This window comes from Jaculus jaculus, chromosome 5, assembly GCF_020740685.1.
Source record: "Jaculus jaculus isolate mJacJac1 chromosome 5, mJacJac1.mat.Y.cur, whole genome shotgun sequence".
NCBI lineage: Eukaryota > Metazoa > Chordata > Mammalia > Rodentia > Dipodidae > Jaculus > Jaculus jaculus.
In genome coordinates, this window is record NC_059106.1 from 90,577,598 (window position 1) to 90,589,632 (window position 12,035).

At 44.3% G+C, this 12,035-nt stretch overlaps 1 protein-coding gene across 1 annotated transcript in view; it reads left to right on the forward strand.

Annotated features, from left to right (window-relative positions):
* The first annotated feature begins 4,710 nt into the window (after positions 1-4,710).
* The window catches only part of Pkp2 (plakophilin 2), a 97,146-nt gene continuing 89,821 nt past the window's right edge, over positions 4,711-12,035 (forward strand). The window contains exon 1 of the mRNA XM_045148618.1: positions 4,711-4,953. Within this exon, the coding sequence (XP_045004553.1) occupies positions 4,731-4,953 (223 nt within the window). The 5' untranslated portion in view covers positions 4,711-4,730. The remainder of the gene's footprint in view (positions 4,954-12,035) is intronic.

A 12,035-nucleotide genomic window follows, 5' to 3' on the forward strand; every position in this document is an offset into this window, starting at 1 on the left:
AAAAAAAGTAGTGTGTAAATCAGGTTAAAATACAAGGCTGAACCTCAAGAATTTCCTTTTTGTGAACATTTTCATATGTATCCTTAATATATTTTGATTGTAATCCCCTCCCATCTCTCTCTTGACTTCTCCCACATTCCTTCTACTCAACCGCTTCCTCTTTACAACTAGTCCCTCTCCCATTTTGATGTCATCTTTTTTTTTGGCCTTCTTCCATCATCCACGAGGATGTGCTAATGAGCCCAGTATTGTGCAGGTAACAAAAGCTGCTGTGAGGTTATGAATGAAAGGGCCATTTCATGTCTAAAAGTCAGCATTCCAAAGCATTCCTCTCCATCCTTTTGCTCTTACATGTTTTTTTACTGCTCTTCCCCCAGAACTTTGGTGGATGTGATACAGATAGTGCTGAGCACTTAGCCATTTGCTTAGCACTTTGATAATTTTTGAGTGTCCTCAGTAGTCACCACCATCTGCAAAATGAAGTTTCTCTAACCAAATGTGAGAGCAGCACTCATCTATGAGTATAAACATAAGATTTTTTTGGAGCCAATTTGATGGGTACAACATATCTGTTAAGTCAAGCAATAGTAGCAGCTTCACCACTAGGGTATATGATCTTCTAAGCCACAGGCTTTTGACTAAGTTTTCAGGACCAGACATGAATTTCCCCAGGTGGAGCAGGCCTCAAATCTAATCAGGGAGCAGTTGGCTACCTCCATACCAGACATGCCACTCTTGCACGAGGGGACACATCTTGCCTGGCTGGCTAGTTGTGCAGCATACAGGGTGCCCTTCTGGTTGAGAGTGTTGACGGGTTTTCCCCTTCACCAGCCTGCACTTTTACTGTGACAGCTAGCCCAGAGGGGGAGGCTTCCAGATCAGTTCTAGCTTGATTTCTCAGTGTCCTGCAACTGAATCATTGTGGAATTCAGCTGTAGGGTCTTCTCGTCTAGTTCTGGTAGATAACCAACTAAACCTCAAAATTCTAACTTTTTATTGGAAGTTCAAAGAAAAAAGAGTTATGCCCTCATAACCTGATTGAACATTTCATTTAACCATTCCTATGGTTTTACTTTCCTTTTAATTCATTCTGTGGACAAATGAAAGACGAAATTGACAAGTTTTCAAAATGGAATCTACATACTAAAATATAGCAAGTAACAGGACAGCCAGTCACCACAAAGGGATTCCTTGCATTTTGTTTTCTTGTACCCTTTAACAGCATCCCAGAGCTAGCTCATAACTTTGGAAGTTAAGTAGGCATCTTTCCCAGGAAAAAAAGAAGAGCAGAATAGGACCTGAACATTTTTTAGCATATAAGCATATCTAGAGGATGTTTTGATGCATGATGCCAAAGTCCAAATACATGCTCACCATTATTAAACATTTGCTACTGCAACAGGATTCTCGCTTCAAAACTTCTTAGCAGTTCATGTGCCCATTTTATTTTTGTGATTATTATACTGAATCTATCAATTCTATAAGTGTTCAAATTTAAAGAAAACATAAAAACTGGGTGTGGTGGCACACGCCTTTAATCCCAGCACTGGGGAGGCAGAGATAGGAGGATTGCTATGAGTTCAAGGCCACCCTGAGACTACATAGTGAATTCCAGGTTAGCCTGAGCTAGAGTGAGACCTTGCCTCGGAAAAAAAAAAGAAGAAGAAGAGGAAAGAAAAAGAAAACGTAAGCTTGGTTTATGTTTATTTTTATTTTATTTTATTTTTAATTTGGGAGCAGGGGTGGGTAGAAGAACATGCCAGGGCCTCTTGCCACTGCAAATTCCAGACATATGTGCCCCTTTGTGCATCTGGCTTTATGTGATAGTGCAGAATTGTACCCAGGGAATCAGGCTTTGCAAGCAAGTACCTTTAACCACTGAGCAATCTCTCCAGTCCTGTTTATTAACTTACTTATTTATTCTATTTTGTGTATATATAGCATGTGGATATGTGTGTGCAGATGCATGGGCCCCATATAGAGGCAAGAGGAAAATGTCAGGTCTTCTCCCTTATCACTTTTCTGCCCTGTATTCTTGAGTTGTAGTCTCTCAGTGAACACGGAGGTACAATTTTTGGTCAGACTACTGTTGGTAGGCAGACATTATGCTTATAGTCCTTAAAGGATGGTCCTCACCTCCTATTTCCTTGGTGACATTAGAAAGGGAAGAGCCACTTCCTCCTGAACAGAGTATCCTGGTCCTGGATGGAGGCTGTTGTTCCCTCACCCACCTGGTCAAGAAACTACCCTTCACTTACAGACATGCTAAAGAGGTGGGGGGGGTAGTTATTCCCTTAGTGAGATAGAGATAAGATTCTGGGGTTCAGAAGAGGGCTCTCAGACTTGTGAACTCCAACTTTGGTTCCTTATCGTATTTTAACAAATTGATAAAAAACAAACTTCAGAAGGATAAACAATGAATTATTGAGTTTATTTTGGGAGAAATCATAAATCCTGAGGTTTATGTAGGAGAAATTGGGATCTAGGAAAAGGTTGGAGCAGTTTCACAAACAAGTGGAAGATAGGCTCTAGAAGTTCACATAGAGACATCTAGAAGAAACACACACTCATGTGATAGGTACAGCATCAGCCCTGAGCATGGACATAGAAGAAAGTTAAGGGATTAGGTGGTGATGGTTTAAGGAGAGACAGGAAATTCAGAAATTCAGATTCAATTAAAATGGATTTTTTTTTCCATCAGATTCAGTTTTGTAAGGGGAAGACCAGAGGAGCTGAACAAGGAGGGGTCAAGATCTGATTGGTTTGTAGACTGAAGACTGAGCTGAGGAAGAAGCAAGAAGATCTTGCTAGGCACTGGCAGCCATCTTGCATATGATGAGATGCATGCAAGTTTCAGTTTTGCCAGGATGGGCAGAATACCATCTCCTTGTTCCCTCTTTGGGCTTCTGTCCCTAACTAACTGCCTGTAAAAACTTCCATACTCCTGTTTCTCCTTCAAAATCATGCACTATGTTCCCAAGATGACCCTACTTCAGGTCAGTTGCTCACAGATTCTCACGGAGCCTGTCTGCTTTTCTGAGCTTTAAATCAAGAAGTAGAAGGGGTGGGAAAAACAAATCTAGACCCAAACGGCAAGGGTACAATAAAATTCTACTTCCTAAAAGGCAGACCAAATGGCTGAACCTTCACCAGGCCCTTACAGGGAACACCTGAACCACAAGACACTGGAGAGGGTAGGATCAAGGCTAACCTTAATCTTCTACATCTCCTCTCTCTCTCTCTCTCTCTCTCACACACACACACACACCTTCTAACTCTTGTATATTAGTTATCTTTTTCCTCATTTTCTTAGTGGGCACTGACCTGTTACTCCCAGAACCAGCATGGGTCTATCATACACAATGAGCTTTTTGATCAGAGAGACCTACAAGGTTTCCTAAAAGACAGACAGATTTCTGTCAGAGTACTTGATGACCCACCAAAGGTTAGTGGTAAGACCCTACTGCTGAAGACACCATATGCAGTTGACACATAAATGGAATGGCATGGCTGGAAGCTAGAAGAGAGTCAGTTCCCAGACAGTCAGCACATCTAGTGCCAGAAGGTGCTACATGGGCAACTGGGGAAAAATGACCAGCTTTTATTCCTTTGATTTTCCTCTTCACTTCTAGGATGCTCGGTTCAAACGGAAAGCCACATGCCTGTGCACTAACTGTATATGTAGAAGAGGACACCTGGGAAGAGGGAAGCCATGGTCTCCAGCCGTGACAGCAACTGCCTGACATGGGTGAACGTGAGCATCCAAACCCAGCCAATCAAGGGAAGACCTTGATGCCGGCAGACGTTTTTCTTTCTGCTTCCTGAGTCTGAAGAAGAAAGTCAAGATGAGTGGCTTTGGCTGTAAACTTTAAGGACAAGGACCCTTTCGGAAGCATAATTAATAGCATGATAAATCCCAGTTGTGGAAGATGTGATTGAAAGTTGGAGGCCCCTTCCATGGATTCCCCCCACCAAGAACCTGTCATAAAGAGGACTTAATCAGCGTTAGCATGGATATTAAAAAGTATAGCCTATTAAAAGCCAGCTCTTCCCTGGCCACTTATTGGAGTTTCTCTGTGTGGGTGTGTTAATAGGAGAGAAGTGGGTGAGCAAGAATGTACTGGGTACAATTTGTGTATCTGCGAGAGAAAACAGCTCTCTCTCAATGAGGGAGAACATATGTTTCTGGGACGACGTCTGTGCACCAAGTACCCAGCCCTGGAGTTGTATTAAGAATTTTTAAGAAGTCTTTCCTACATCATTCATCATAATGACACATTTTCCTTCCAGTGCCCTTTAAAGTGTTTGACTTAATAGCTGTTTCTCACCGTGGGGTCCAGGAAAGGATAGGCTGGAGGCTCCGCGATCCTCAAAGCAAACCTCAAGTCCCAGGAAGAGTGACTCCCCTCCAGGACGCACCTGTGCGGAGGGCGGTGCCTGGCGCCACCCCGACCGGCCGGGGCCGCCCAGGGCACTGGACGCGGGGCCCGGACGTGCGCGGTCCCGACCGCTCCTCCCGCCCCGGGCCTGAGCGCGCGCCGCGCCGGAGCCGCGCCCTCCACCCGAGGCAGGCGGCGCTGGGCTCCCGGACCTCGCTCGCTCGCTCGGCAGTGCGCGCCCGAGCCTGAGCCCGAGCCCGAGCCGGAGCCGGAGCCGGAGCCGGAGCGCAGGCAGCGCGCTCACGCCCGCGCCCACGCCCGCGCCACTGCGGCTCCGAGGCCCGCGGCGCGATGGCAGTCCCCGGCCCCCTGGCCGAATGTGGCTACATCCGGACGGTCCTGGGCCAGCAGATCCTGGGACAACTGGACAGCTCCAGCCTGGCCCTGCCCTCCGAAGCCAAGATGAAGCTGACGGGCAGCAGCGGCCTCGGCGGCCAGGCGGCCAAGAGCTTGCGGATCCAGGAGCAGGTGCGGCAGACCCTGGCCCGGAAGGGCGCGAGCTCCGTGGTCCACGGTGAGCAGAGCCCCGCCGCCGCGGACCGGCGCTTCCCCTATCCCGGCCGCCCCACTTCCGCCCTGTGTGGTGCGGGACCTGGGGTTCGGCCCACCTGTTGGTCATCGTCCCTTTGTAGGACTCCGGCCGACTTGCTTAGCGAAAACTCCGTGTGTGTGTGTGTGTGTGTGTGTGTGTGTGTGTGTGTGGCCGCTTGCTTAGTTTTATCATATATGTATGCATATTAAGTCCAAACTTGCCTACAGTAAAGAATTCTGAGGCTGCGGATGTAGCCCTGTGGGTAGAGTGATTGCCTAGCAAGTGCCTGCTCCCAAGCCCAGGGTTCGAGCACCAGGACCACATGGAAACTCACTCTTGTAATGTCTGGACTAGTAGCTGGGGGATCAGAAGTGCAAGATCATCTTGGGCTACATAAGGAGTTCGAGGCCAGCCTGAGATACCTGAGATCGCGGAACAGGAAAGGGAGATGCAGAAGGGGCGGGAGAGAGATGAAATTCAATGGAAGATTTTACCCCTTTTCTTATGCCTGTCTGGACTCTATAAACACTTTAAAATTCTCTGCAGAATTTTGAAGGATCATGTTTCAGGAAGAAAGCGCCCTAGGGTTTCCTTAGACGCTTTTGGAGTTCATGATCCTCCATAAATATTTTGAAAAAGATAACCTGACGCCCTGCTGCACCGCCATCCTGTAAGCTACGGGTAATGTTACCTCACCCAGGTACTTAAAGGCGCTCCACCCGCGGCCAGCGGTTGAACAAATTGGACAAATTGGGTAGTAGACTTTGGGCCCGGGAGTTAGCCACACCAGCGGGGAGGCGGAGGAGGAAGGGGACTTTGGCCTGCCTGGCAGCTGTCCCACCTGCCAAGTAGTGCCAGGCGCATCAGGCGGCTGTCTCCACCCACGCACCACCACCAATACCAATGTATGTGTAGGTGCCTGGCTGCTTTCAACAAAAAAATTAAACCCTTAGGTGAAAAGAGGTTTTCATAACTCTCCTTATGGTTCATGGACGGGGAGTTGGAAAAGGAATATGGTAAACCAGTTGTGAAAATTACACGATATGATGTGAGTCCTTTTCTCCTTTTGCTAAAGTACAGTGATCAGAAAGACACACTAACACGTGTGTAATTGTTTAGTGTTTTTCAAAGTCATTGTTTTGAAGTACTGTAGACTTGTTAAAGAGAAAAGAAGGGCAAAGAAATTGAACAATTAAGTTGGGAAATCAGGTTTTTTCCATAGTGTTGAACTGTTTTTGTAACTTGGCAATGCAAATGTAACACCCATTAGAAGAAGGAAAAAATGTTAATTGGCCCAACTTAGATTTCAAACAGCAGAGTTTGAGAAGCTGAATTGTCTTAAGTGGACCAGGCAGCCAATATTAGCACACTTGAAAAGTAAAGCGATGTTTCATGGTGTAATAGCATGTCACTAAATGCCTGCTGTGTGATTATAAATCATGACACTGAGTGCCTTCAGTATGCCTGGAATTGGGCGTTATGGTTTGCCTTTCATAGTATTGAAAAAAGAAAGCATGAACTAGATTTTTTTTTCTGCTTTTTATGGAGTCTTACATAGCCCAAGCTGTCATGGAGAAGGACCTTCAGCTTCCTGAGCTTCCTACCTCCACCTGAGAGCTGGGATCAGAGGCCTGGGTTACTCCAGTTTTCTGGGGGTGGGCCCAGGGCTTCCTGCATGCCAGGCAGGCACTCTGATATCTAAGCTATCTCCCCAGCCCTGGGAGCTACATATTTTGATCCCTATTTTACAAGTAAGGTAACTAAGCAGAAAAATAACACTCAAAGTTATAGCTGGCAAGCGACAGTGCTCATATTTACACTCCCAAACCTGAGTTTTTAATGCAGTCATTAGTTATTATCAAGTGTTTCCATTATTAATACAAATTGGTGCTTATTAGGCACTGACCCTCTCTGTGGCTCTTTTCCATTTTCCTTGGAATAAAATTGAGTTTTATTCAGTGGTTAAAGATGGGACAGTTTACACAACAAACAACTGCCAAAGTACCCAGGAGATAAAAACCCAAAATTTAGATTTAGTAGTCTGGATAAAGCCTTCAGGTTGGGGCTGGAGAGATATATCAGTGGTTAAAGGCATTTGCTTGCAAAGCCTGCTGGCCTAAGTTCAGTTCCCCAGTACCCATGTGAAGCCAGATGCACAAAGGGGCACATGCACCTGGAGTTTGTTTGCAGTGGCAGGGGGCCCTGTTGCACCCATTCCTTACACACCCCCACCTCAAATAAATAAATAGTTTTTTTTGAAAAAAGACTTCAGGGGATGGGGAGTTGGCTCAGCTGTTTAAAGGCACTTGTTACCAAAGCCTGACATCCGGGTTCAGTTCCCCAGTGACTATGTAAATCCAGATGCACAAAGTGACACATGTATCTGGAGTTTGTTTGCAGCAGTGGAAAGAAGCCCTGGAGTGCCCCCCCCCCATGTGTGCACACACTGTGACTGCAAATAAATAAATAAATAAATTGCACTTTCCATGAAATCACATAATTTTAAAAGACTTCAGGATTACTACAGCCAACTTTTGGCTAGTAGAGTCCTTGCACCCAGCAACCTAAGTTCCCACAGATCCAGGGCTGAAGTGGAATTAAAATAGCTTCCTTTGCTTGGGAGGCACACAGAATCCAGATCAGATATTGTTCCTGTCCTGTAAGAGTGTGGCCAGCCAGGAAGAGCAGGAAGGCATCAGCCAGCTATTGAACAGATTGTGTTTCCATTTTATTATATCCTTAAAACAGCTAGATGAGATAGATAAGATTATGTTTCCATGTGAGGTAGGGGTCTACTAGTAGTTGTAAGAAGTTTGGTCCCAGCCTCACTTAGGACCTGTGCTCTAGCACATGAAGCACCATGCACTCACTTGCTGTTTGGTGAATCAACAACCACCATGGAGTTGTTTGTTATGCAGGGTAAGCAGGACACTATTTGAGAGAGAGAGCGAGAGAGAACGAACAAACAAGAATGGACTCTAGCCACTGCAAAGGAACTCCAGACCCATGAGACCCATGAGCCACCTTGTGCATCTGGCTTTTTTTTTCTGTGGGTACTGGGGAATTGAACTAGGGTCCTTAGGTTTTGTAGGCAAGCACATTAACCACTGAGCTATCTCTCCAACCCCATTCTGTGTTTTAAAACAAGTTGTTTAAGCCCTGAAGTAATGTATTACTAAATCAGAAGAACAGTGAAGGCATTGTGAAGTGTACAAATGTAAACTACTCTCAGCTAAAGGTAGCTTTGGAAAATTTGGTGGAGAAACTGGGATTTTAAATCTCAAACATTCAGTAGGATTGCACGTGGGGAGGTAATTGAGAGATGCAGCATGGGGGGGGGGGGGCAAGACTATGTGGTAGAACAAAGGCATGATCTTGATGTTCCTGCCCAAATCCTTGAGTGGCTCTTCCAGTTTAGGAACAAAGCATTTGAAATATATATGTGTATTTTGTTTTGTTTTGTTTTTGTTTTTCTGAGGTAGGATCTGTAGCCCAGGCTGATCTGGAATTCACTCTGTAGTCTCAGGGTGGCCTCAAACTCACAACAATCCTCCTACCTCTGCCTCCCGAGTGCTGGGATTAAAGGGGTAAACCACCACACCTGGCTTAATTTAAAATATTTTTGATTACAGTCGCTGCTACCAAGCAGCCTACCAGAAGTGCAACTCAGGCAGAGAGATGAGGTAACAGACACCTGTTTTAAAGCCTTGGCATTCTGAGACTTGGCAAGGAAGTCAGCTTCAAAGGACCCAGCATTCACATGCCATGAAACAATGACCACAGGAGGCTTCTGTGTAGTGTATAAAGTTCTTTGTTTAGCCTTGGGGGCTCTTTTTTTAAGTTTTTATTTGTCTGTTTGCTTTCAGGAGTGAGGGGCACATGCTTGTCACACATGCTCCACTTTACATCCAGCTTTAAGTAGGTGCTGGGGTACTGAACCCAGGCTGTCATGCTTTGCAAACTAGCACTTAACAGCTGAGCCATCTCCCCAACTGGCTTTGGGGGCTCTTGGTGACTATATTGTTTTGTTACTATTCTATTTCTAATGCAGAAACAATCTGTTGAAACAGCACTGAACTGCGGGGGGGGGGGGCGGGGAGGGCGGGGGGCCATATCTGCATCAACACTAGAACTAAGGAAGAAAACTACCCTGGTGTTAGCTCCAGCGCCCTGGAGAATTCTGAATTGTTGACATACCAGTAAGGCTGAGGGAGCAGATAATCTGCTGAAAACTGAAGAGACAAATATAGCAAAGTGGGAGGTAATATCTTGCAAGTGTGTTTAGCCCTTCAGGTTTTTTTCTTATGCTTTAGCTTAAGTGGATACATTCATTGTAAATCACTCCCTGACTTGGGGTTATTTTCAACTATACTTGAACATTTTTACATCTGCTATATCTCTTAGGTAGGTAGGTTCAAAGGCATATGGCTGCATTTAACACTAGTCTGTATTGTATCAAAATTTAAAATCCTTTTTATAAAAGTCATCATAGAAACATTTAAGATAACAGAGAAATTAAAATTGCTTATATACCATTTAATACACTTTAAAAGTACTACTTATTATATAGCTCCCCCCATCCAGGGTGCCCAAGTAGAAAGTCCTGTCTTAAATTGTGTAATGCAATGTTTATAGCACAAAGGACAATGTTCTAAGGTATTTCATAGCTTTTGGGGGGGGGGGAAATCCACCATGAAAACTTTATATCTATTCACTTACCTGCTTTCCATTAAAGCTGTTTTGAATATCTGAGAACAGAGTCAATTTTGGAGGATTAAAAGTGTGTTGTTCTGAGTATATTTTTTAAGCAGTTGACAAAAACTAGGTGTCCTTGGCTCTTGTAATTTCATCACGGAAAGCTGAGGCAGGAGGATTGCTATGAGTTCTAGGCTGCTGTGAGAGAGTGGGTTCCAGAAAGAGGCATTAATAAGTGCTACTACAAACCAAAAGTTATACACTGTTTAAATTCTGTAAAACTCCTTTGCCCAAAGGAATTCCAAAAATGAGTTGTTCTGGGAGGTGATTAGTCATTCAGGGGAGGATCCAGACAGGGGAATGTTGAGGCTGCAGGGCTATGCCATTATGTGAGAGGTCAGTAATACTCTGGATTAATGTAGCACCATGATAACCTCAAGATAGGCCAGGGGCCACTGTTGATTCAATTTCTAACAGATTGTGTGCAGTTTGTTCTGTTTGTTGTTGTTGTTGTTGTTGTTGCTGTTTGCTTTGTTTTGTTTTGTTTTTAATGTGGATGGGGTTAGTTGTTTTTAGAAATTTTCTGATTATACTTAGTCAAAAGAAATAGAATTAACAAAATGGTTATTACAAGATATAAGCATGGGCTGGAGAGGTGGTTCAGTGGTTAAGGTACTTGCCTGCAAAGACTAAGGACCCAAATTCAATTCTCCAGTACCCACATAAAGCCAGATGTACAAGGTGGTACATGCATCTTAAGTTCCTTTGCAGTGGCTGGAGGCCCTGGCATGCCCATTGTCTGTCTGTCTGTCTCTCTCTCTTTCTCTCTATCTGCCTCTTTTTTTCACTCTCAAATAAATAAATAAATAAAATATTTAAAATAAATAAACTTGCCAGATGTAAGTTTTGGGAGTGACCAAGCCCACAGAGACCACTCTGTGGCAAAGATGGAAGCTTTTATTTAGGAAGAGCACAAGTTGCCAGGACTGACTCTCAAGAGCAGAGCACAGTCATCTGGGATCGCAGACAGTGGACTATATAGAGCTCTTCAGTTAGGGGAAGGTGAGAAAGGGAGCTGTTAAAAATGGTTTCTTTAGGGGAGATCTAAGATAGCCAGGGTGTGACATCAGAACAGTGATCACGTGACTTACAAGATGAGGGGCCAGGAAATCATGATCTGGGGGCCATTGATAGGCAAGCAAGGGATAATGGCCGGGCAGTCCCTTGAAGAATGTGGATGACCCACTTCCTTGTGTCTGTCGCCATCCTGCTCTCTTTGGTGACTCCATTTTGGGAAGCCCATCTTGACCTAACACCAGGCATGGTGGCACTTGCTTTTAATGCCAGAACTCAGGAGGCAGAGGAGGAGGATCACTGTGAGTTCAAGGCCAGCCTGAGACTACTTAGTGAATTCCAGGTCAGTCTGAGCTACAGTGAGACCCAACCTCAAAAAACTAAAATAAATAAATAAACACACCAACAAACAAGCTGCTTACTCCTATGGTGAGAAGGTGTATGGGTAACAGGTTGCCAGGGTGTGGTAACTGCTCCAGAATCAATGGAACCGTAAGAAGCTACAAAGACCCAGAGCAGCAGAATTTGTTTATGAAAATGCATTATTCTTTGTGGCATAAATATGATATAGGACACTACCTTAAAGAGAAAACTCTTGTGTTTGTGCTTTTAAAAGATGACTAATGTCATCTGTGCCCTGTGTTAGTGGTACCACAGGCACGGGACCAGAAGGCCACTCACTTGAATTAGATATTCCAGGTATGTATGGCATGTTGGCTCATTCTCCCACAGTGTCTTTTTGGATACTGACTATAAGTTATTTTTTTCTCATGTAAGGCTGTACATTATCTTACCTTCAGGTAGTTTAACATTGATCTTACACTAAAACTGATAAATAAAATAGATGTAAATTTTTTGTTTATTTTCCCAGCCACAATGATAGCTGTGCACTACAGTAACAAATAGGGCCCGGAACCTCTGGAGTGCACAAACCAGACTTGACTAACATGACCTCCAGTAGGATCACTTGCCTCCATGTCAGATGACCTTCAAGATTTTTTAAATTGTACAGTTCTGAGATAAATGTGGGACTGTCTCTATTCTGTGCATGTATCCAAATGTATTTAGACATAAATGCCACGCTTCTCCTTGGAAATAGACAAACATTAAATGGCAACAATGCAACTGGATATAGACCATAAATTGAGGGAAAATTTGATCTATTAGAGTGAACTAGGTCTGTCTCTCTTCTCTCCCTCCTCATTAGAATAAGAACAATAAACTGTCAGGTCCTCTAAATAGAAATACTAAAAATTTAAGTTTATTGTGTATCTTTTGCATAATAGCATTAGTAC